Source organism: Hyaena hyaena, unplaced genomic scaffold (assembly GCF_003009895.1).
Source record: "Hyaena hyaena isolate Hyena2069 unplaced genomic scaffold, ASM300989v1 scaffold_414, whole genome shotgun sequence".
NCBI classification, from domain to species: domain Eukaryota; kingdom Metazoa; phylum Chordata; class Mammalia; order Carnivora; family Hyaenidae; genus Hyaena; species Hyaena hyaena.
Window position 1 is genome coordinate 1481770 of NW_024081044.1, and position 24002 is coordinate 1505771.

The 24002-nt window shown below is 59.5% G+C and overlaps 3 protein-coding genes across 8 annotated transcripts; 1 reads left to right on the forward strand and 2 right to left on the reverse strand.

Moving 5' to 3' along the window:
• Positions 1 to 1660: 1660 nt before the first annotated feature.
• Positions 1661 to 9507, reverse strand: LOC120245337 (ribonuclease H2 subunit A). 6 transcript variants are annotated; one of them, XM_039252355.1, is made up of 10 exons: positions 9238 to 9345; positions 7910 to 8115; positions 6734 to 7158; positions 6474 to 6545; positions 6224 to 6350; positions 6033 to 6120; positions 3197 to 3334; positions 3009 to 3096; positions 1966 to 2089; positions 1661 to 1872 (listed from the first exon to the last, which is right to left on the reverse strand). In XM_039252355.1, exons 3-10 carry the CDS (start codon positions 6858 to 6860, stop codon positions 1737 to 1739), a joined length of 900 nt encoding a protein of 299 aa, XP_039108286.1. In that variant the 5' UTR covers positions 6861 to 7158; positions 7910 to 8115; positions 9238 to 9345; the 3' UTR covers positions 1661 to 1736. The 6 variants fall into 6 exon arrangements, with proteins under 6 accessions (XP_039108286.1, XP_039108289.1, XP_039108287.1 ...); XM_039252358.1 differs by lacking the exon at positions 3197 to 3334 and having other exon boundaries at positions 9238 to 9346; XM_039252356.1 differs by lacking the exon at positions 9238 to 9345 and having other exon boundaries at positions 6734 to 6876; positions 7910 to 7991.
• A 90-nt stretch (positions 9508 to 9597) lies between these two features.
• On the forward strand, positions 9598 to 12405 carry PRDX2 (peroxiredoxin 2). The gene is made up of 6 exons (XM_039252232.1): positions 9598 to 9700; positions 10173 to 10284; positions 10374 to 10527; positions 11136 to 11258; positions 11410 to 11540; positions 12072 to 12405. Exons 2-6 carry the CDS (start codon positions 10182 to 10184, stop codon positions 12155 to 12157), a joined length of 597 nt encoding a protein of 198 aa, XP_039108163.1. The 5' UTR covers positions 9598 to 9700; positions 10173 to 10181; the 3' UTR covers positions 12158 to 12405.
• A 2195-nt stretch (positions 12406 to 14600) lies between these two features.
• Positions 14601 to 16349, reverse strand: JUNB (JunB proto-oncogene, AP-1 transcription factor subunit). The gene has a single exon (XM_039252366.1). It carries the CDS (start codon positions 16056 to 16058, stop codon positions 15015 to 15017), a length of 1044 nt encoding a protein of 347 aa, XP_039108297.1. The 5' UTR covers positions 16059 to 16349; the 3' UTR covers positions 14601 to 15014.
• Between the last annotated feature and the right edge of the window lie 7653 nt (positions 16350 to 24002).

The window sequence follows — 24002 nt, forward strand, 5'->3', positions numbered from 1 at the left end:
TGTGCTGGCAGCTGGCTAGGAGCCTGGAGGCTGTTTTGGATTCTGTGTCTCCCTCTCTCTCTGACCCTCCCCTGTTCGCGCTCTCTCTCTCAGAAATAAATAAAACATTAAAAATAATAATAAAAAAATTTTTTTTAAAAAGCATTAAACTACAGGATACTCACACTGAGGACTCTTAGCTACAAAGAGAATGAGGAAGGTCTTTAGATGCTCACTTTGGAATTCCCTCTGAGATGTGGGGAAGGAAGATGAATGTATAGGGGTTAGTTTCCATTTGTAAAAACAAAACCTCAAGAAAGTATCTACATGTATATTTGTAACTCTCCAGGGGAACTCTAGAAGGGTATGAAACATACCTGCTATGATCCAAATGTCTATTGCACACCCCCCCCCCCCCCCCCCCCCCCCCCCGCCAACTCACGTTGCTATCCTAATTCCCACAGATAATGGTATTAAGAGGCGGAGCTTTGGGGAGGTGATTAGGTCAAGAGCGGGATTAGTGCTCTTACAAAAGGGACCCCACCAAGGTTCCTTGCCCCTTGCCCCGAGTGGACACAGTTAGAAGTTGAAGGTCTACCCACTGGGAATGAGTCCCCACCAGAACCTGACTGTGCAGGCCCTGTGATCTTGGACTTCTGGCCTCTAGAACCGTAATTAATGCCTGTTATTGTAAACCACCCAGTCTGTGGTATTTTGTTATAGTTGCCCCAAAAGATTAGGACAACTTGGTGAGCTGGAAGGAGGGTATGAGGCTTCTCGGGGTGGGCCTTTTTTTTTTTTTTTTTTAAAGTTTATTGATTTGGGAGAGAGACAGTGCTCGAGCAGGGGAGGGGCAGAGAGAGAACCTCAAGCAGGCTCTGTGCTGTCAGCGCAGAGCCCCACGCGCCCCTCCGTGTACTCCTTCTTCCTAATTCTGCAGCCTACACATACATTATGAATCGAATCAAATCGGAGGGCCTGGGTGGCTCAGTCGGTTGAGTTCGGCTCGGGTCATGATCTGAGTCGTGAGATTGAGTCCCACCGCTGAGCATGCAGCCTGCCTGGGATTCTCGCTCTGTTCCTTCCCCATGTGCGAGCTTTTGCTCTCTCTCAAGATAAATAAAAATCAAATCAAATGAAATCAAATCAATCAGGGCCGATCCTGTTTAGATTCCCAAAGTCTGGGAAGTTCCCAAAGCGGCTGGGCCGGGCTGCACTGCACGCCTCCAACTTGTTTCCACCCCAGAGTTCAACCCCATGCTTGGCTTTCCTTAACTTTAATCACTGGGCGCCTGGGGGGCTCAGTCAGTTAAGTGTCCGACTTTGGCTCAGGTCATAAGCTCGCGGTTTGTGGGTTCACAGTTTCTGTGCCGACAGCTCGGAGCCTGGAGCCCGCTTCAGATTCTGTTCTGGGTTCTGTGTCTCCCTCTCTCTCTGGCCCTCCCCCACTTGCACTCTGTCTCTGTCTCTCTCGCTCGTTCTCAAAAATAAACATTAGGGGCACCTAGGTGGCTCAGTTGGTTAAGTGTCTGACTCTTGACTGTGGCTTGGGTCATGATCTCCCAGTCTGTGAGCTGGAGCCCCACATTGGGTTCTGTGCTAGCAGTGCGGAGCCTGCTTGGGATTCTCTCTCTGCTCCTCCCCGCTCGCTCTCGCGCTCTCTCAAAAAATAAAAAAAATTAAAAAAAAAAAAAACTTTAATCGCAAACGGGGGTGGGAGGTGGGGAAGGCGCAGAGACGAGAGACCAGGGCAGCCCCTAGAGAGCGGTGGCTGGTTCCAGGCCTCGTTCCTGGAAGTACCGGTGGGACAGGCGGGGGCGGACTCGCGCACCTTCGTTGAAGTAGGATGTGATCCTCCCAGGTCCCTCCAGATCCCCTGCCAGCAAGTCCTCCCTGTGGGAGAGGTGGCGACACGAGCCACTCTGGGGTGTTGGGGGGAGCCCTGGCCCCCTCCCTCCTTCCTCACCGCCCCTCCAGGGCACCCACCACACAACGTCTTCTGCCTCCTTCTCCAGGATGCTCTGGGCCGTGCGCCAGCTGAACCGGACAAACTGGGGGAAGCCGAACACGGGCTCCACATGCCTCCTCAGCCACGCTTTCGTCTTGGGATCTGAAAGACAGGAAGGGGTGGGGTGGGCAGTGGTTGACGGCCCCCGACCCCTGACACAATGTCCGAGTTCCTCAGGCCGGCACCTGGGGCCCCTCCGCTGCTTGAGACCATTCCTGCCTCAGGACCTTTGCACACGCAGCTCCCAGACTCGTCACCTGCTGACAGGTGCTCAAGGTATGGGTTTGGGGGGACCGCCTTTGAGACATGTCTTCGCCCACTCAAGTTCAACAGTCATAAAACCAGCATCTGCAGACCTGGGGGTTAATGCCCATCACCCCTGTGTAACTCTGAGCTCAGTGGGGACAGAGGTCCTTCTTTGTCTTGTTCACGGCTATATCCCCAGGGCCCAGATCTGCACGGCACATACAGTGAGGACTCAGCAGGCACTGAATGCGGCCCACTGTCCTCGGCCTGTACCTGGTTTTCTTACTTTGGCCTCACCTAAGTTCCCATCAGAGACCTGATATGTCTCCCCACGCCCCCATCTGCCCAACCTTCCCTGGGCCTCAGAAGGACCAGAGGGTTCCCTGAACCCAGCTACTGACTCTTTAAAAAATCTACCCAGGAAAGGAGGCGGCCACACGCTCATCTACCACACAGGCAAGGCCTCATAACTGGGAGGAAACAGTAGGCTGACGCGGGGACTATTGGACATGAGCTGACCTCCCTCACCCCTACCCCTTGCCCCTTAACAAATAAAGACGCCCACCAAGGGTGTGAGACCCTCAATGGGGCTCCAGAGTGACCGCAGGGGTGGAGGGAGAAGGGAGGAGAGAGCCTGCCCCGCCCCCCGGGGACTGGGGCTCTGCCAAACGCTGGCTGTAAGCACGCGGCCGGAAAGCCGCAGAAGCGTGCTCACGCCTGCCTGCTCAGCGCCACTGCCAGCATCGCTGTCCCAAGGCAGCTCCGGGCTGCTCACCATTGGGGTAACCAGAGCCATAATCGGCGTCCAGGTGCTGCAGTTTTTCCACAAAGCGCCAGTTCTTCACAGCCTGGTCACGGGCCACCTGTGGGGAAGACGCGACTTTGGGCTCTCCCTCCCCTGAAGCAGGCACACCTGCCCCCTTGCCCAAGGAGAGGCCAGGAGCTGGCCAGCGGGAGCCTGACCTTGGCACAGATACTGGCAGCGCTGACTGCAGGGTACAGGGCATCCGCTTTGGCCTTGACTGTCACCTCAATGCCAGGAAATCGTTGCTGCAGCTGCTTTTGGTAGGTGTCTGGCAGCCCCACGGTGTCCACAAACACCTGGCGTGGTGACGGAGATGTATTCACTCAACAAACATCCAACAATTGTTGCTCCCGCTGCCCGGAATCCTCGTTTCAGCTCTAAAGTCCCCTCCAGGGGCACCTGGCTAGGTCAGTTGGTACAGCAGGCGACTCTTGGATCTCGGGGTCATGGGTTCGAGCCCCACATTGGGTGCAGAGATTACTTACATGAATGTTAACAAGTCCCCTCCAAAAGAGGCTGTCCCTGATCAGGCTGCATCCATTCTTCATTTATTGAGCACCTACCGTATGCCACGGCTGCACTAGATGCCAGGAACATGGCAGGAAATAAACCAGACAAAAATCCCTTTCTTTGGGGAGTGGACCCCCTGGTGAGGTCCACAGACAAGAAACGGATAGGGGCGCCTGGGTGACTCAGTTGGTTGAGCGTCTGACTGGTGATTTTGGCATGGGTCATGATCTTGCAGTTTGTGACAACAAGCCCCGCAATGGGCTCTCACTGACAGTGCAGAGCCTACTTGGGATCCTCTCTCTCTCTCTCTCTGCCCCTCCCCTCTGCTCGCATGCATTCACTCTCTCTCTCTGAAAATAAATGAATAAAGCTAAAACAACAACAACAACAACAAAAAAAAAAACAGGAGGGGCACCTGAGTGGATGTCACTGATGTGTCAGTCACTGGATTACCATCCATCTTCAGTTTAGGTCATGATCTTGTGGTTCATGGGTTTGAGCCCCACATCGGGCTCTGTGCTGACAGCTCAGAGCCTGGAGCCTGCTTCAGAGTCTGTGTCTCCCTCTCTCTCTGCCCTTCCCCTGCTCACACTCTGTCTGTCCCTCTCTCTCTTAAAAATGGATAAACATTTAAAATTTTTTAAGAAAAAAAACAGGATAAATAATAAAGGATAGAAGAGAGTTGGGAGGAATTATCATTTTCTTTTTTATTTTTTTATTTTATTTTTTTAACATCTTTCGTTTTTGAGAGAGAGAGTGTGAGCGGGGAAGGGGCAGAGAGAAAAGGAGACAGGGAGTCTGAAGCAGGCTCCAGGCTCTGAGCTGTCAGCACAGAGCCTGATGCGGGGCTTGAACCCATGAACCTCGAGATCCTGACCTGAGCCAAAGTCGGGCACTTAACCGACTGAGCCACACAGGCGCCCCTATTATTATTTTTTTAAGTAAGCTCTATACTCAGACTGGGGCTTCAACTCACAACCCAGAGATCAAGAGTCACATACTCTACTGATTGAGCTAGCCAGGAGACTGGGAAGGGGTCATCATTTTAAACAGTGATAAGATGGGGTGCCTGGGTGGCTTAGTTGGTTAGGCGTCCGACTTTCGCTTAGGTCATGATCTCACGGTTCGTGGGTTTGAGCCCCGCGTCGGGCTCTGTGCTGACTGCCAGCTCAGAGCCTGGAGCCTGTTTCAGTCTGTGACTCCCTCTCTCTCTGACCCTCCCCTGCTCACGCTGTCTCTCTCTCTGTCTCCTAGAAATAAATAAACATTTAAAAAATAAAATAAAATAAACAGTGATAAGAGAGATTCAGGGAAGGTCACTCAGGTTGTGACAATAAATAAAGGCCTGAAGGCGATGAGGGAATGACCATGTGGAGATCCATCAGAAAGAGGATTCTACGCAGAAGGAACAGCCGGTGCAAAGGCCCTGAGGTGGGACCATGCTGAGTATGCTATACAGCAGCAGGGAGGCCTCATGGCTAGAGTAGAGAGATGGGGTCAGTGACCGCCCTAGCTGTTATTCTCAGAAATCACAATCTGTGTCCCCTGACTTGGCCATGAACCGCGGAATGCAGAGCCCCTGTCTGCCTGCCCCAGTACTGCACTGTCAGCTCTGCACTCCAGTCCTGGACCTCAGCCACCTGCTCAGCAAGGTCTCTTGTCACATTCCCATTCTCAAGTGTATTTGCCCTTGTTATTCTCTCAAAACGGCCTGGGTTTTTGGTTTTGCCTCTGAGTACTGGATACAATGCCAACTTAGATTTCCCTCTGGTAATTTAATCTCATTCTCTTCCACTTGACACTGAACTTCCCAGGTTTAATTTCTCCTGGGATCAAAAAAATTCAATGTTGAGATTTACATTTTAAAATAGGACTATCTGGGGCGCCTGGGTGGCTCAGTCGGTTGAGCGTCCGACTTTGGCTCAGGTCATGATCTCACGGTTCGTGGGTTCGAGCCCTGTGTCGGGCTCTGTGCTGACAGCTCAGAGCCTGGAGCCTGTCTCCAGATTCTGTGTCTCCCTCTTTCTCTGCCCCTCCCTGCTCATGCTGTCTCTCTCTCTGTCTCAAAAATAAATAAATAAATAAATAAATAAATAAAATTTTAAAGTAAAATAGGACTATCTGCTGCACTTAGGAGCAGACTATAAAGGATAAGGCTCAAAGGGGGGTGGGGGGGGATGGGGCAGGAATCCAGGAGAGGAGGGGCCCTGGACTAGGACAGAGGCTGTGGGCGGGTGGACAGATACAGATATGCTCTGGACTCTGAGCCTTTAGAATAAAGAGATAAATTAAAAGAGGCTGGAGCCAGGGGTTCCTCCATGGTCCTGGGTGAGGCACACATTCAGGGTACGAAAAGAGAAAGTCGACAGCAGCAACAAATATTCCTGAGGTCATCCACATACGTCTGATTCTGAATCACCCGCTACACTTGTATACCCCCACTTTATCCTGAGATATTCAAATCTGGGCAACCCAACAGCTCACCTGGGCAACTTTCACGCCCTGGTCCAATGCAAACTGTATCAGCCCAGCGGCTGTATCGTGGGAGAGCGAATTCAGGTTGTACTTGACCCTGCAGTGGGAGACGGAGCACAATCAACCGCAATCCAGCTACCAATCCCTTCCAACCCATGCTGGCTGCCCCTCCACCCTGGCCCCTCCCGGATGCCCCTCACCGCCCAAGCATGCTGGTAGAGATGAGGTTTGGAGACAGCACGTCCAATGCCCAGCCCACAAAGTCCCCGTCCTCCTCCATTTTCAGAAAGAGCCTGTCCCGCTCGCTCTCCGATAGGGTCTTTGAGTCTGGGAGGAGGATTGGGAGAGAAGGGAAGCGGCTGGTTCCCCCAGTTCCTGCTCTCCCCTCCAGTTCGCACCCGCCCCTCCACATGCCCACGAACGCCATCCCCAGACTCACACCGGGCTCACCTGCCACTTTCAGGGCCTCCAGATCTGCCAGGCGGGACAGTGGGCAATAACAGATGGCGTAGACCATGGGGCCTGGGGAAGCGGGTGTCCAACCAGTGAGCCGTGAAGACCGTTAGCCCTATTCCATCATCACCGCTTTTCCCGGTGCCATCACCACTATCACCGCCCTCCCTCGGTAGGGTCCAGTCCCGGCTCGCGTTTCAGCGCAGTTAGCATTCCCCTTATCACGCCCCTCCCCCAGCCCAGCCCTGGGGGCGCACCCAGCACCGGGCCCCGGCCCGCTTCATCGACGCCCAGGATGCAGGGCTCCTTGCGGCACACCGCAGGCACAGGCGAGTTCAGGCGACAGCGGCCCGTATTGTCTCTCTCCAGCTCGCTGAGATCCATGCCGTCTCTGGCACCGCTACAAACCGCAACAATGAAACCTGCAGGCCCAAGTCTAGGCGCGCGCTTTCCGCGGGCCCGGAAGCCGCTCTTGCTCTCGACCAATCGGTGTGTAGGACACGCCCCCGACGCTCCTGCCGCCGTTAGAGTTTGCGCAGGCGTCGCCGAAGCTCCTGCCGTGCGGCCTCTTGGGAATAGTAGTTCGCAAGGCCGACCGCCGAACTCCTCTTTTGGGGAACCGGGTGGGCAGGGTCGCTTTCCCAGCTCCGCCCCTGAGTCTCTGAAGCCCCGCGCGTCGGGGCTGGTAGGAGGATGGGGGAATAACGTGAAACTGATGCGGGCCTTGGAGGATGCCGCCCAGTCAGGGCCTCGGTCAAATACCACTTTATAGCCAGAATACCAGTGTCCACACCACTGGATCCCTGTCCTCCACAGTCTAAACCTTCTGGATTAGGTATTCCCACTTCCACTGAGCTCGGGCCTTCGGGTCTTCAGATTTGAGGTCCCCCAACTCCCTCTCTCTCGGTATCTCACCCAGACCCTCCCGCCCCCTCCCTGCTTCCTACCCTTTCTCTGATTGGGGCTAAGCCTCCCCTACCTCCTCCCCCCACCCCAACTGTGATCCCAGATCTCAACAGACTTCTGCTCAGAGTCTGTGGCCACCAGGCAGGGCCATTCCCCCCAACTCAGGGTTCACGTCCCCCAATTCTCTAATCTCAGCGGGGCTCATGTTCTCAGCCTGTAGATCCCTGACCTGCAACAGGCTCATGCCCCTTCCTCAGGGTCCCCGTACCTCCACCTCCGACTCCCCCTCTCTGCCCCTCACCATCTTTCTTTCTTTCTCCCCCGGTACCAGTGGGGTCCAGGGCTCCTGACTCAGCTCTTCCCTCCCCCACCATCCTCAAGCCTCAGCCCTAGGAGCCCCCCTCGCACCTCCCTCCCTCCCTCCCCTCTCCTCTCCCCCATTACTCTCTCCCCGCCCACCCTGGGGACTCTCAACCTCGAACTAGACAGCCCGCCCTGGCCCCTGCTCCTCTGCGCCAGGCTCTCACCAGGGTTCAGGGCCTCCAGTCGCAATCGATCGGTTTGCAGGACGTACAATCTTGTTGTCTGCAGGGCCGCACTTGCACCAGATTTTCGCGGTCCATGAACACCGGACCTGGCGCTGTGCCCACCACCTCCCGGCTGCGCTCCTGCTTGCCCAGGTCGCAGAAACAGCGCCACTTTCCCCACGGGCCAAGGATTGAGTCTTCCACTTCTAGGGATGGAGGGCCAGGTAGGGGGGAACCTACCCCCCCTTGCCCTCCTCTAGGAAGGGAGGAGGATAAAGACACTAACAAATAACATCTCCACTTTGCTGGGCTCCGCCTCTGTGCCAGGCACCCCAATATTTAATCTTCCCATTATTCCCAGGTGGGGAAACCGAGACCTTTAGAAAGCAAGTCATCCTTTGAGCTTCTACATCTGGTGTGTGGCCTCGAGGGACGGCAAACTGACACTTCCCACCTATGCCAGCCTGCCCAGTTGGGAGTGTGATACACCACCATTGGGGCCCATCGTCTGAAGCTGACTCCTGTCTTCACGGGTGTGTGTGTGTGTGTGTGTGTGTGTGTGTGTGTGATAATGGGCCTGTTCAGCAAGCGCAGGGCCGCCGAACCAGCAGGGCTGCCAGGTGGTAAATTAAATGACATAATTGGCATAATGAAGGTACTGAAAGCCTGCGGCGATGGGCTAGCAAGTACTACAAAAACCATTATTATGACCACTATTAAAGCAGCTCCAACCTCCTTTGTGCTTATCGGAGGCTCTTTTAGCGCGTCTTGTTACTGACTCCTCCCTATGCCCTTAGAAACAGGTCTTATCCCCAACTCTGCAGCTCACAAACACTCCTAACACTTCACACCCTCACCAAGCCTCTGCCAGACAACACTGGCCTCTCCCTATTCCCCCGTCCAGCCTCTTGGTCTTGGCACCTGCTGTTCCCATTCCCTGGCACACCTTTCCCCCCTAAATCTTTGCGTGTTTTGGCTTTTGCTGCATTCCTGATGATGCACTGGTTATCTATCTACAGTCAGGCCTTCTCTGACTTCGGAAGTTGACCCGCTCCTGGCTTCCCCGTCTCCACCCTTCCTAGCAAGTATCCATGAGTTTATGGATGTGTCGGCTTCGGTATTTACTGCCTACCCGCATCCCCTCTTCCTCTGGAAGCTGCTTTAAGTCAGTATTTCAATCTACAGATAAGAAAAACTGAGCCTCGGAGAAAAGTTACCAGCCCAAGAGGGCCGCTCCAGTGCGCGGGCGGGGAGAGATGTGAAGCCCCTGGCGGGGGATCTGTTTGCAGCCAGCTGGCGAAGTGGTGCAAAGGGGCTTCTGCGGTTACCTTTCTCCTGATGCTGCTGCCGCAGCTGCTCCCAAGTGTCGCCTTCTCCCTGCTCGCCGAAATAATGGTACTCGGGGGAGAAGCGGGCAGGAGTCGCCAGCAGCAGGAGCATCAGAGGCGGCAGCAGTACCTCCGCCGGGCTCCCGGCCATGCCGGACTCCAACCGACCCGGGCGCGCTCCGAGGAGGAGCTCCTCGCGGGCCGGCGGCGGCAGTGGTCCGGGCCGGAGGCTCCGAGACGCGACCCGCTGCCCGCAGGCGCGTGGACCCGGCCGGCTCCTCTCCCCCCTCCCCTGCGATTGCAGTGGACCCGACCGCTCCGCTCGTCCGCCCACCACTCCCCCCGCCCCGTGCGTCATGGTTCGGGCCGCGCATAAAAGGCACCGAGGCCCAGAGTGCACTAGGCACTGAGAACGCGTGTTCGCGCGTCTGCTGGTCCGTCCCTCCCGCCCCTACCCACGCAGGTATGGCCACCCGGAGGGCACCGGGCTCTGGGGAGCGCCCCCTTGGAGCATCGCCGCCCGGGTCCAGACCTCAGCGCTGCCGCCTTTGTTTTCCGCCCGCCGTAGTGGCTGCCTTTGTCCTTGCAGGGGAAACCGAGGCCTTGGCCTTGCAGCGCAGGCCGCGTCGCCGAGCTCCCCGCCCCCTTCTTGCGGGTCTCCTCCTGGAGCGGTGGGCTTGCGCTAGGGCGCTCAGGCCGACACGCTAAGGGGGGGGGGGGGGGGGGGAGAGGGGGTCCGGCGGCTGCGGCCCGGTCGCCAAGTGCTGGTCAAGGGGGGCGGGTCTCCCGCAGTCTTAGGGCTGCGCAGACCGGGTTCTGGGGAGGGTGTGGGGCAGTGCTGCGGCCTCTGCCTCTCGGACTCCGTAACTGGGCCCAGCACGCAGCGTGACCTTGGGAAGGGAGGACAAAGGGACTGACCGGACCGGGGGTCTCAGCTTTCAGTCATGACCTCTGGCAAAGCGCACGTCGGAAAGCCAGCCCCGGACTTCCACGCCACCGCCGTGGTGGATGGCGCCTTCAAGGAGGTGAAGCTTTCCGACTACACAGGTGAGGGCGGCGGAGAGTGGGCTCAGGTGGGGGCGGGGCCCAGACCTTAGAGGCCCATTTCCTGGTCTGACTCCTCTTCCTCCCCCCAGGGAAATACTTGGTCCTCTTTTTCTACCCGCTGGACTTCACCTTTGTCTGCCCCACGGAGATCATCGCTTTCAGTGAGCGAGCTGAGGACTTCCGCAAGCTGGGCTGTGAGGTGCTGGGGGTCTCTGTCGACTCTCAGTTCACCCACCTGGCTTGGTATGAGCGGGGACCAGCAGGGAGGGAGGATGCATCTTAGCCTCCACCTTCCATAGGACCCGACCTGTGTGTTCTAGTGGCTGTGACTCAACATCTGTCCCTCCCTTTCCCCACCCGGAAAATAGAATTGAGGACGCCCAAGTCCTTAATGATGGTGGCAGTCATTAGCATTTGAAAACTAGTTGCTTGGCCCAGGGAGCTGGAGATGCTTTATCTCACTTCGGGCCAAACAGCTTCCCATCCAGTAACTATTTCAAACAGGTGGAAACTCCACTTCTAAAGAGGGAAGGGCTGAGGCCCAGCACACAGAGCTAGAGAGAGGATGGCGACTCTGAGGCAGGTTTTTCTGCTCCAAAATGGAGGAGCTCATCAGCACACGTGAACACACTTTGCTGGGAGCCTTGGCTTAGTCTTCCCAGCTGTGGGGAAATAGCCCCTGCACCCTCTTGAGGGTGGGGTGGGTGGGGATCCTAGAGCCTTGCTCTACAGCGCCTTATCTCCCGGCTCCAGCACCGCCTCTCCAGCCTTTATCACACCCAGACCCACAGGGTGAGGACCCTGCTGTGCCACGCATCTCGGGGTCCCAGCCTTATCTCCTCTACTCCTAGGATCAACACTCCCCGGAAGGAAGGGGGCTTGGGTCCCCTGAACATCCCCCTGCTGGCCGATGTAACCAGAAGCTTGTCTGAAGATTATGGCGTCCTGAAGGAAGATGAGGGCATTGCCTACAGGTAGTGTGGGGCTCTCAGGGAGTCTCAGCCCTTCCGGTGAGGGGACTGGCCCCCTGCCGCCAGCTCTGTGGCCAGTAAGGAGCTGACATTCCCTCCCCGGCCCTGGCAACGGGAGCTTCCAGCTCCTCACCATGAGCCCTGATACCTTCAGGGGCCTCTTTATCATCGACGGCAAGGGTGTCCTTCGCCAGATCACCGTCAATGATTTGCCTGTGGGGCGCTCGGTGGACGAAGCTCTGAGGCTGGTCCAAGCCTTCCAGTACACGGATGAGCATGGTGAAGGTGAGCAGACATACTCACCTGTGTGCAGACATGGGTCCATACTCCGCCCTCGGGCAGGCATTTACTGCCTGCCCTATCACTCGCCTGGGATGGATGTGAGGCCCCTCAAAAGCCAGCTCAGGGCCTTGTCTGCGGGAGGTTTGTAGTCTGGTGGGGGGAGATACCCTAATATGAGGGTGGGGAGCTGGGATGTAACAGATCTCTAGAAGACATTTGAGAAGGTGGGTACCAAGGCAAGCTTGAATAGTAGTTGGATCAGAGTACCTCCTATGGAGGACACAGGCCCTCAAAATCCAGTGGGCCTATGGCTGAGGGAGAAAGCAGCATTAAAGGGGTCGAAAAGAAAGAAAAATACCAGCCAGAACATCCCGTAGCTGGACTTGGCGGTCTTTTCTCGGCATGCTCTTGGACCTGTACCACTCAGCTCTGGGCTTTTTCTTCTGCTACTCAGGCTCTGTTCACCCCCTCATACTGCCCTATCTCAAAGAGATGCCTCTAGCCTCACACGTGCCTCCCCGTGTCTTCCCACAGTCTGTCCCGCTGGCTGGAAGCCAGGCAGCGACACCATCAAACCCAACGTGGACGACAGCAAGGAATACTTCTCCAAACACAACTAGACTGGCAGACAGGTGGAACGCTTGGGCTGTTGGCCCCCACCTACGCCCCTACCCTGGATACCCATGTTGACCCAGGAAAAGGCCAGACCTGCCCCTTTAAAAACTCCGTAGTCCCTGAGCCTGGAGGGCTTGGCCAAGGCCTTCTCATTCTCTCAGCTGGGAGCTGGTGAATGGTGAGCCCCTTCCTGGAGCCCACCTAGCTGGACACAGGCCTAGAGGTGACCAATAAAGTATTAGGACTGACAGGAGTCTGCCTCTGTGTGGTCTGTCTTCCTGTCCTTGGGACCGCCTTCCCTTTTCCCTGACCTGGGAAATTGACGCTGTAGTTACTTATCTCCACCACAAGGTGGGAGTCTTACCTCATGCTCACTGCTTCCTCTTTCTCCGTGGCCTGCGGGTGGTTTCCAAGGGGGAGCAGAGGGTAGGGGGTTGGCTAGGCTGCTTGCCCCTTGTGGGGAGCAAGTCCCAGGACGCCCTACGTCCTGAAACCTGGCCAAGCGGGGCAACACCCACACTTTGGCATCTGCCAGCCTGGGTTCAAATGCCATTCACGGGCGGTGATTTTTCTTTTTTTCCCCTGGGTCTCTTCAACAGGAAGATGGGAATGAAAAACCACCAACTCACATCACCGTGCACATTGAAAGGGATATGGTTTGTGAAGCTCAGGGCTCAGTCAGCCGTTCTTAGGATAGGTCCCTGGGGCTGGAAGAAGGTGGGAAGAACCGAGAGCAGAACCGAGAGTGGAAGTCCCTGCTGTAAGGCCTGCCCCACTCTAGGTTGGAAGGGCCGCCCACCTGCCCCTGAGGTGGGAGGGGGAGGCTTAGAGGCAGGTGTTAGGAGCCAGCGTTCCCAGGGAGTGCAGTTTGATGCTGTGCACGTTAAGGCAAGTGGTTTTGCCACTCTAAGCCCCCATTTCCTTCTACGGGACTGATCTGCTCATTTAATCCACAGACCCATGATTAATACTACTCCCCAGCCTAATAACCCTCCAAGGTCATTCATCTGGGTCCTGGAATTTTATCTACTCCTTCCCCAAGGCCCTTCGTGGTCTTCCTTGACCTCTCCCTACTCCTGGTTCGCTCCAACCCAGGCACACACTGGCCTCTTGCTGTTCTTTAACAGGGTGGTCTTGTTCTGGCCACAGGAATTTTCCCTGTGCTTTTCCCTCTTGCCCAGAACGCTGTTTTCTCAGAGCCTGGATTCAGATCTGAAAAGTTGCATCACAAAAGGTCCACATTTCCAATCCATTCCCCAAAGCAGCTCAACCTCCCCTGCCCCTTCACTACCACTTTGACCTGTGTTTGTTTTTTTTTTCTCTTGCTAGCACTTACCGTCTCCGAACCGTGTTTGCTTATTTATTGTCTGTCTGCCATGATCCAGGCAGTGTCTCCTGGGCCACGCTGTTCAGTATTTTATAAGCGAATTAATGAATTATCTGTTCTGCCCACCCCACCCCTGCGGTTTCTCAGCCTGTGTTTTCCTCTGCCGCTCAAGGGGCTTCCAGCTCCGAAACCGGCTAGACCCTCCTCCGGGCGCAGCAGCCGCCCTCCCCTGCGTCCCAGCTGCGGGGGAGGGCGTCCCGCGGGGGCGGCGGCCGCGGCGCCCGGCGGCCCAAGCAGCCGCCCCGGCAGGACCAGACCTGGCAGTCGCCCCGCTCCCAGCCTGGCACCCGGGAGGGGAAATTGGCAGGCGGGTGCCGCCCTTCCTGGCGGGGGTGGGGGGGTACCGCGGCGGCAACAACGCGAAGGCTGCAGCAACCCCCCGCCCGGGTCAGGTCAGAGGGAGCGGGCGTGGGCGCGGCGAGGCCCGGACGCCAACCCCGTGGGGCGGGCTCTGGGTTGGCTCCGGGACCCAGGAGCGTGGCCCTCCCACCGCGGACGCTCTGGACCCAGGCCTGGGGCTTTCCGGGCCCGGGCAGCCGCCTGCCTGGGAAAATCCCGGCCCCCTTCCCGGCGCCGCAGCCCTGCCCGGCAGAGCGGGGGAGGGGATTCCCGGAATCTGCCCGGAGACCGCCGTCGCGTCACTGAACAGAATCGGCCCATGTAGGGGCAGCGCTTCCGCTGCGTCAGCGGGGAAAGCCCCAGCGCGCGCAGCTGGGCGGGGCTGCGCCCGCGCACTGCGCGTCTCGCCCCAGGCATCCTGCCCCCTGGTGATGGGCGGCTGGACAGCGTCCCCGCCCTGGACCTTCCAACCCCAGAGATCAGGCGACGAGAGAAGGGTTGGACGCCCGGAATAGGGCTGCGAGATGCTTGGGTAGAGCTGGCGAGGACAGGTACAGGCGCGAGTGACAAACAGGAGTGGGGTGGGGGCAGCCCAGTATTCTCCCTCCGCCCGCCCGGCTTGGAAAAAAAGACAACAGAAATTAATAAAGAACCATTTTTTTTTTTTTACTTAAATAGATTCAATAAAAAGTCTGAACAACAAACACACACACACACACAAACACATCTTAAAATAAACTCTTTAGAGAACAAGTGCGTGTTTCTTATCCACAGTACAGTGCAGAAGGGGGAGGACGGGGGCGGGGGTCCCTTCCCCAGTGTCCCCGCGGGCTTGAGTACCGGGCGGCGGGGCCAGCTCCGCCGCGATCGCCCCCTCCTCCCCTCCCTGTTAAATACACAAATATATTATATTCAATATGAATCGAGTCTGTTTCCAGCAGAAAAAAAAAACATACAAAAAAACGTGGAAGGGGGCTTGTAAACGTCGAGGTGGAAGGACTGGGCGCAGAGCGGGCGGGCAGGAGTCCAGTGTGGTTTGCGGTGCCCCGGGGGCCGGTGCCCACCGCCTGCCCCCTCGCCCCGTGGGAGGCGTGCGCCCGGTCGTCCAGACTAGGGGGATGTCCGTACGGGGGCGCTCAGAAGGCATGTCCCTTGACCCCGAGCAGCAGCTGGCAGCCGTTGCTGACGTGGGTCATGACCTTCTGTTTGAGCTGGGCCACTTGTTCCCGAAGGAGCCCAGCAGTGCTCGACAGCCCCGCGTTCTCGGCCTTGAGTGTCTTCACCTTGTCCTCCAGGCGCGCGATGCGCTCCAGCTTCCGCTTCCGGCACTTGGTGGCCGCCAGCCGGTTCCGCAGCCGCTTGCGCTCCACTTTGATGCGCTCCTGGTCTTCCATATTGATGGGGGACACCGGTGGCGTGGCGTCGCGGCTGCGCGCCTCTGGCACGGTCTGCGGTTCCTCCTTGAAGGTGGAAGCGCCGCGGCCCAGGCCCAGTTGTGCCGGGTGGCCGCCAGCGAAGGGCGGTGCGTGTGGGAGGTAGCTGATGGTGGCCGTCGGGTACGAGCTCCCAGTCCCGACGGCGGCCCCGGCGCCTCCAGAGGGCGCAGAGGCTGGGGAATAGCTGCTGAGGTTGGTGTAGACGGGAGGAGGCTCCGGGCCGGCGTAGACGCCCCCGGGCCCAGCCGGGGGCCCCGAGCTGGCGCCCAGGGACACGTTGGGGGGCGTCACGTGGTTCATCTTGTGCAGGTCGTCCAGGGCTTTGACAAAGCCGTCAGCGAAGCCCTCCTGCTCCTCGGTGACACCGCCCCCAGCGCCCCCAGCACCTCCGCCGCTGCCTCCCCCGCGGGGGTAAAAGTACTGTCCCGGGGGCGTGGGCGTCGTCGTGATCACACCGTTGCTGTTGGGGACGATCAGGCGCTCCAGCTCTGATGAGGCAAGCTTGAGTGATGCGCCTGTGTCTGAACCCTGGCCGGAAAAGTAGCTGCTGCCACCGCTGCCCTCTGGTCCCGGGCCCCGCGCCCCGGGTGCTTTGAGACTTCGGTAAGGGTCGGCCAGGTTGAGCGCCAGGCTGGGTTTCAGGAGTTTGTAGTCGTGTAGAGAAAGGCCGCCCGGAGCCCGGCCGTATCCCGCTGCTGCGTATGAGTCGTCGTGGTAGAAGGGCTGTTCCATTTTAGTGCACATCCGGGCGGCCCAGGCGGTCTGGGGGGGTCCCTGCGGGGCCGCCCCGGGCCTCGCTGCAGCGAACGGCGCTCTGTCCGCGAAGGTGGCGGGACTGGGGATCTGGACGCGCGTTCCCAGGAGCTGGCACCGGCCGGGAGAGGCCAGCCGGCGGCTGTGCGCGGAAGCTCTGCGCGGCTTCTCGAGCCCCTCTGCCTCTGTCAGGCGCGCTCGCTTTCCTGGTGTCGCTTCCCCCTGCTCCCCGCTCCCTGCTGACTCCGACGCTGGCCTGGCGGCGCTCAAGGTCCCGGCAGCTCAGCCTGAGCCACACGCCTTTATACCTCGATTGTCAGTTACGGAAGTGCGCTCCGATTGGCCGCCGCTCGAGCCGGGCCCCCGCGCCCCCCTCCTCCAGCGTGGGGAAGGGGAGGAGGCGGCTCGCGTCACTGTCAGGAAGCGCGTGTCCTTGTAAACAGCGGCCACGGGCTGGGTGGCTCGGCGCGGCTGCAGGGGGAGGGGCTCCTGGGACCCCGGAGTGCGTGAAGAAAGGGGTGCTGGTCCGAGGCACACAGGGAGGGACTCCAGGGAAGGCGATGATTCCCCTGGATACCAAGAACTGATACAGAGCAAGTGGGGGGGGGGGGCGCTCCAGGGTGTACACGAAAAGGCCTGAGGGACTCGCAGTATCCGAGGGGGGTTGGAAGGCTGATAATACACTGGGAGACCCCACAAAGGTGAGATGGGAGGATTCAGCAGGGTAAATGAGGGAAGGGTAAGGAAATGCCTGATTCAGGAATTGGGGGTGGGGGGGGGTCTTGAGTACAGAGGCTTTGAAGGATTTGAATTTCTACTGGATGGACTGAACCCAGGAAAAACCAGGAGAAAGGAAAACCAAAAGGGTAATGGGAGGGGCTGGAGGGTCCATTATGCAAGAAATTAGTAGGGGTCCTGAAGTCCATGGGGGCTACTGCGGGCCTCCATAAGGGGAAGAAATTGGGGAGGGGAGGGAGGGATCTAGATATGTAGAAAGTGAGGTTTCCAGGGTACACTGAGTCAGGGAAAATATGGAGGTGAGAAGATGGGGACACTATTAGGGGCTGGGGGTCACTGGGGCCATCTGCAAAGCCCTCATGCAGAAGAGTTACAAGATTAGGGACAGACCTTCAGAGCTGAGATGACAATGACACAGGGTCTCCTGTTGAGACATGAACGGAGGGGCTTTTGAGGATCCTGGGGGATTTGGACTATGGAGCTTCCATGATTGGCACCCCCTCTTGTGGGTGACGTCTAGGCGCCTATATACTTTATTCCCATCTCAAAGCCCTTCCCCAGTGACCCTGGGCTTGGCCGACACCGCGTCGGCTCCTGGTGCCTGAACCTACCCCGACGGCCGGCCGGGGCGCGGTCGCCCAACCCCACTCCTTCCTTAGAAACTGGCTGGGGAAAGAGCGCCGCGGCAGGAAGTGTGGCAACAGCCCCCGGGGGAAGGAGCCCGGCCCTGCCTCCGTCACTCGGATCCTACAGGACCGTGCGCCCCGCCCAGGGTCCGGTCGGGTCCGCGCCTCAGAAGAGGAACCTGGACGTGAGACCCCGGCCGAGGGCAGGGTGCGCAGAACGTGCCCTTGGCCTCCAGTCACTGTTCCCCTCTCCCAGCAATGGTTCAGCCCGCGGTGCCCGCAGGCGATCGCGGAGGCTGCCAGTCCGGGGACGATTCCATTAGCCCGGTGGAGGGGGACACACCGGGGCGCGGGGCCTGGTCGCCATGGCAACAGGCCGGAGTTCGCGGGTAGGACTGGAGGCGGGACGGCCCAGGAGTCGCTCCCCGACGCCCCATATAAGGACACAGGAAGGGGTGGGGCCAGCGCTGGCCCGAGGCCCCGAGCCAGGACCCGGGAGCCCGGGTATCTGCCAGGTCCCAGGGCGCGCCCGGGCCCCCGGACGGCTAGTCCCGACCAGCCCCGCCGCCGCCCCCGAGGCCCCCACGGCCGCCTCGCTGAGCCCCACCCAGCTGCTCTGGGGCTGCGTCCTGCCGGGCCCGGCCCGGCCCAGCCCGGCAGGTCCCCGCCTGCCCGCGGGCCTGGGTCGGACTTCGCCCCCGGCCCCACAGGGCGCGGAGGGGCGGGCCAATGTCTCGAGGCGCCCCCGGCGCCGGGGCGGGCTGGCACGACTGCCTCCTTCCTCGGGTGGGGTACCCTTCCTTTCCGCCAAGAGGCCTGGGCCCCTCCCCCCACATCCCTAGGGGCCGGGATGCCCCTTCCCTCACTCCGGTGGGCTAGGGGCCCTACTCCTGTTTTAGTCTGGGGGTCCGTCGACCTATCCGGTATACCTGAAATTAGGGGTGTCCCTTCCCTCCCCAGGGTGTTTCCTTCATCTCCATCCAGTCAGAGGAGACCAGAAAATCCAAAGGGAAGGAATCTGAGGGAACCCAGTGCCCCTTCCCCAGCACTGTATGGAAGTTTAGACGGCGAGGCTCCCAGTTAGACTTAAGGTGGGACTTCCAGGCAGTTAGAATGTGTGCTACTGGGAACAACAGGTGAGAAGCTCAGTCTCTCTCTTTCTCTGAGAGAGAGGGACCTCTATGTTCTGGGAAGATGGACGTTTCTTTCGGGCAGAGAGAGGCTGAGGGTCGGGGCTGGACTGCCTTTGTAGGGCAGGCGGAGAGCACACCAAGTATGAGGGAGAGAAGGAAAATGAAAGAGGCAAAAAAGAAACTGAGCTATGTCGGGGCAGGGGGAAGTCCAGCAGAGCAGTGGAGTTAGAAAGAAGGTCCCATGAGAAGCTAGGGGTATCCCCATCTTTGGAGGGTCCTTGTGACCCCTGGGTGCCCCCTCCCCTCCTCCTCTTGCTTGAACCGCTCCTCTAACCCCACCCCGGGCTCAAGGGAGATTCCAGCGGCAGGCCGCTGAGTCTGGCGGGCTTGCTGCCAGCCCTGTCTCCCGCCCATGCTAATAACTGCAGCTGACATCTGGCCGGGCCCTGCGGGGGCGCAGCAGGCAGCGTTGGGGGGGCTGGGCAGGTCTGGCCTGAGGGCAGCATCTTGGAAAGCCAACCTTCAGGTCCTGGAGGCCAGGAGGCCACAGTGAATCAGCGCTGGCCAGTGCTGGGGTTGGCCAGGCCAGGGGAGTCCTGGAGAGGTGAGGCTGGCCCAGAGAGGGTCGAGATGGAGGAGAAAGATCGGAGTAAGGAAAAGTGGATGTATGGGGGCGGGAGTGGGGGTGGGTCAGGGCAGGGAGAGATGCCCCAGAGAGACAGACCAAACCGGGGGCAGGGTTAGCGTCATGCAGACTGCCAGTGAGACTCAGAGACACTTAAGATAGGCAGACAGACTGGGGAATAACAATTATTATTTTAATAGCTGACACTTAACATGGGCCAGGCACTCATTGCCTGCTTCCAGCAACCCAGCAGAGTGCACGCTGTTTGTGTCCCCATTTAACAGACAAGAAAACTGAGACAAGGGGAGGAAAGGAACTGGCCTGATCCCCCCATTGCTACAAGTGCTGAAGTCAGAATAGAAACTGAGCTGTCTGGCCCCACAGTATGAGCCACTATCCTGTGGATTTTCACAACCAGGGAGATGCTTATGCTGTGCCAACTGTCTGCCCGGCTCTGCGGGCCATTTCACGGAGGGTCTCCTTTAATCTGGAGGGAAGTGGGAGTTGGGCACAGGGCAGGGGGGTGGCAGTGGGGGTGGGGACAGGCTGGCTAGCATGGAGCGGGGTCGGTTCCTCCGTGTACTCCCCATGTACTCCCGCACGGGTGTTTGAGTAGGGGGTGGGGATTGGGCCTGCAAAGGAGGGCGGGGCCCGGCCGAGCTGGTACAGCCGGTTCCTGGCCCCTGCCAGTCTCACCCTTGTGGCCTGGGCACCACCCCCTCACGCCGCCCCACTGGCGCCAAGGCCGGCTGTGAGGAGGGTGTAAGGATAGCCCCCTCCCCCACCCAGCCTGGGTGCCCAAACTGGCAGCTGGGTACTGCCCAGCCCCTGGGCTTCAGATCAGCATCTGGCTGAGAAGTCTGTGCCCAGACTTCTCCAACGCCCAGGGGCCTGGGGCCTGGGGAGTGGAATAAGGAGGAAGTTCACCCACCCCCACCCACAGCTCCTTCTGGGGCTTTTGGCCTTGAGGGACTTCTCCTTCTTATAAATAGCCTGGTGACCCCCTCGCCCCAGCCCCGCTGACCAGCCAGAGCCCTCACCAGGAAACCGGGCTGGGGGCTGCCCGTGCGTCAGCCAGTGGGCAGGCCAGGGCGAGAACCCACAAGTCACAGCACCCAGCCTCCCGCGTCCCTGCCCCTGGGTGTGGACAGACAGCTGGGCAGGAAGAGGCTGCGAATCTCGGAAGCCCTCCCCCAGGAACCATTGGCCTGCCAGCCGCCTCCCTCCCCCAGCTCTGCAGTTTGGGGGTCCCTCCTCTCCTGGAGAGGAAGCTTCTGGGTTTTCTTGGAAGCAGGAAGGAGAGTCTGGCTCTTCGGGCTGACTCAGCTGGGCATGAGGGGAGTTTCCCACAAAGCGACTTCTGTCCCCCCCGCCCCACTGCTTGAGAGGTCTTGGGGGACCTGAACACGGCAGACATCCTGGGTACCCCCCTCTACAGGGGATGTGGTGAAAAAATAGGCCCACACCCCAACAGGGACTAGGGCTGATGAGCCGGGCCTCCTAGGGGAAGTGACAAACAGCAGGGAGGGAGGGAAGTGGGGGGGGGCATGTTTGGAGAGAGGAAGCACCAGGATGGGGGGGGGTGCAGAAACAGGCTGGGAAGCACAGAGCCCCGCAGCACCTCAGCAGGGTCCAGGAGTGCGCGTGTGTTTCTGATGTGTGTGTGTCGGCCGTGGGGCTGCATGTGGCTGGCCTCTCAGGGCGTGTGAAGGTGCCTGTGAGACCTGTCTCTGCAGCGCAGGCGTCCCTGCGTTGGGCCAGCCCTGTAGGGGTGTGTAGGGACTCTCTGATTTAGGGGACAAGAGGCGGGTGAGTGTGTATGCCCGGTGCACCGTCTGTGCAACAGGTTGTGGGTGGCTGTCCCACATGCCTCGGTTGTCCTGGGGTTCATAGGGCTGACCTGGTCACAACCGGTGTGTGCATGTGTTTGTGTGTGTGAGGTCGGTGGCCTGCCTGTGTGAGGTCTGTGTGTGAGGTCTGTGGCTGGTCTGTATGCCTGTGTGAACTCTGTGGCTGGTGTGTGTGTGTGTGTGTGTGTGTGTGTGCGCGCGCGCGCGCGCGCGTGTGTACGCGCGGGCGCACGCGGCTGGTCTGCAGATCTCTGAGCTCCGTGGTGGTGTGTGTGCGCATGCGCGTGTGTCCTTGCCAACAGGGCCTGTCAGAGTGCCCCCGTGCCAGTGTGCTTATGAATGTCCAACTGTGGCTTGTTCATGCCTCTCTGTGTTGGGTGTGACTGTCTGGCCAGACCATGTCTGTAAATATGTCCGTTTGTCTGCCTGCATCTGTCTAGCCTGTAGGTGGGTCTGAGTTGTGTGTGGCAGGCACTGCTGCGGGACCGTGAATCTGCAAGGCCTGGTCTCGGCGTCCCTTCGAGCCTTGGCAAGTGCGGGCACTGCGTGTGGGGGTGGCCGGGTCTCCGTGCAACGTATGTGCGTCCTCTCCGTAGACTACGGGTTTGTGTCTCTGGCCTCCGAGTACCTTTCTGAGTTGGCAACCCTGTTAGTGGGCGCCTGCGCGCTTGTCTCTCTGTCTTGTGTCGGGACCCGATGGTGGTGCGTGTGCGCGCGTTCGTCTAAGCATCTCCTGTGCGGCAGCAAAGGGACCTGTGCTGAAAGCCACAGTTTCTTCCCTCTGAGTCTATCCACACGTATGTGTCCCCTGCCCGTGTCTGATCCAGCCCTCAGGTCTCTCCCCTGTCTCTCTGGCCTGTCATTAGAGTCCCAGTGTGCACGTGAGCTTGGCACTATGTCTCCGGGGCTGTGTGCTTCTCCCCTGCAGGTCAGTGTCTTTCTGTGCTTCTGTTTGTCAGCGAGTCCGTCTTGCCTGCGTCCCCACTTGATTCATCCGTGGCGCATGCCCTGCCTGCGTGCTTCTGACCTGCCCGTGTCTTCCGGTGTTGGGCAGCATTCTGGTCTTGCTCCTGAGTCCACACTGTCACTGCCCTGTGTGTGACAGCTGTGGCTGGGTCAGCTTGCCCAGATGTGGATCTGACCCTGTCAGTGTGTCCCTGCGTGGCAGTCTCTCTGTGGCCAAGGTGACAGGGGCTTCTGTGTCTGGCCTGGTCTCTTTCGGGGTGACTGTGTGTGTGTGTAGACTCCGTGCCACTCCCCTCTCCCAAGTCTGGCCTCCCTGGGCCATGTTTACTCTGCCCCCAGCCGATGATTTCTGCCCTGCCCGGGGAGGGGCTGACCCTCCTGTCTGTCCAGCCAGCAGTCCACAGGATGTTCCCCAGACGCTGTCTCCGCCGACATCCCCTCCCTCTGGCCACCCTTGGGTCAGGACCCAGGCGTCCAGGGCAGTGGGGGTGGGGCTCCAGCGTGGGGGGGGTGGCCTGTCAGGGCCCCGGAATGAGGGTGGGAGGTGGGGAGGCAACGGGCCCAACAGGTTCCGCCTCATTCCTGCCCCGCCTCTCACTTCCTGGGTGCCCGCCTGGGGCAGGGGGTGGACGGGATGAACCCCATGGCCTTGGCGCGCCTGGGTGGGGCACAGCCCGCCCCGCAAGGACTGGCTTCTGCCGGGCCTGAGAGACAGGAGGGACCTGGGTCCTTCTGCCTGCCAGGCCGCCTCCTACTCTTGCCCAGCTCAGGATGCAAAGCGTCCCTCTATTATTCACCTAATTCCCACAACAACACAATCTGCCAGGTATAATTATCCCCCATTTTCAGATGGGGAAACTGACACCAAGACAGCAATGACCGCAGAGGCAGGATTTGAACCCAGCTCTGAATGCTACCCAAGACCCCCAGCCAGCTCATCAACCGCCTTCCTTCCCTTCTCTAAAAATGGTACATGTAGGGTGGAGTGTAACCCAGGGCCCGTGAGGCCTGGCTCAAGGGGGCGCCAGGCTTGCTCTGAGTCAAAAGGGGCCCCTGTTTGAAATGAATAAGAAAACGGCTTTAACCGTTTCGTCGCCACGATGGGCTCTGCCAAAACTTCCTGTGGGCTGGGGGGGTGGGGAGGGGAGGGGTGGGAGCTGGGTTCCCGGAGGCTTGGGGTGTGGGGGGAGGCCTTGCCAATTCTGGGGCGTGGGGGGGTAGGGGAGAAACACCTCTAGCGACCTTGGCAGGGTTTGGCTGAGAGAAGACACCATCTGTCCCCACGCCCCCGCCGCCCTGGCCCGGGCCCCTAGAACTCGGTTCTCAGCCCCCACGGCCTGGAGGGGGTCTCAGAGCCCGCAGCCCCCTCCCCAGGGGCCTGACTCACACTGGGGGAAAGCCGCGAAGAGTGAGTCACGTGGGCGGGGATGGGGGAGCAAGGTCGGCTGCGGCCAAGGGACCCCGCGCTGGCCTGAGTCACGCACGTTCCAGCCTCGCTGACCCCAGCCCCCTTCCCCAGAGACCAGGAGCGGGAAGCGCATTTGCCGATGGACTACGGAGCTGGAGGCAGAGCAGGAGGTGGGGGTGGGGGGGCGGGGAGAGAGGAAGCGAGCGCCAGGCCGCGCGGGAAGCTCTGGTTCCCATGGTAACTGGGGGGGGGTCCTCTCAGCTCCAAGAGGGGGGAGTTCCTCTCTCGGCAGGGACGGCCCCGGTATGTCGGGGAAGCCCCCGCGCGCTCTGTCGAGGGGCCACTAGTTTCAGGTCCGGCAGGAAGGGGTTAACGGCAGCCCCCTCCCGGGTTTCACCGGCGCCCAAAGTCCCAGGTGGGGCGGGGCTATGCCCCGCGCGCCCCCGCGCGCCCAGCCCCCGTGGCCGCCCACGCACACGCGCACGCAGTTAGCCCATCCCCCCCCGCGCTCGCACGCACGACCGCGTCGGACTCCACGCATGCAACGATCCCCGTCGTGTCTCACGTCACGCACGACGCACGCGCCCCC

Excerpts from the sequence above, each read along its gene's own strand:
- LOC120245337 (XM_039252355.1), bottom strand. The coding sequence starts at position 6,860 with ATGGATCTCAGCGAGCTGGAGAGAGACAATACGGGCCGCTGTCGCCTG. Across the intron at positions 6,546-6,733 it reads GGGCCGGGGCCCGGTGCTGG|GCCCCATGGTCTACGCCATC; the intron begins GTGCGCCCCCAG and ends CCGCTTCCCCAG. Across the intron at positions 6,351-6,473 it reads GGAGGCCCTGAAAGTGGCAG|ACTCAAAGACCCTATCGGAG; the intron begins GTGAGCCCGGTG and ends TCCTCCTCCCAG.
- PRDX2 (XM_039252232.1), top strand. The coding sequence starts at position 10,182 with ATGACCTCTGGCAAAGCGCACGTCGGAAAGCCAGCCCCGGACTTCCAC. Across the intron at positions 10,285-10,373 it reads GAAGCTTTCCGACTACACAG|GGAAATACTTGGTCCTCTTT; the intron begins GTGAGGGCGGCG and ends TCCTCCCCCCAG. Across the intron at positions 11,541-12,071 it reads CACGGATGAGCATGGTGAAG|TCTGTCCCGCTGGCTGGAAG; the intron begins GTGAGCAGACAT and ends GTCTTCCCACAG.
- JUNB (XM_039252366.1), bottom strand. The coding sequence starts at position 16,058 with ATGTGCACTAAAATGGAACAGCCCTTCTACCACGACGACTCATACGCA.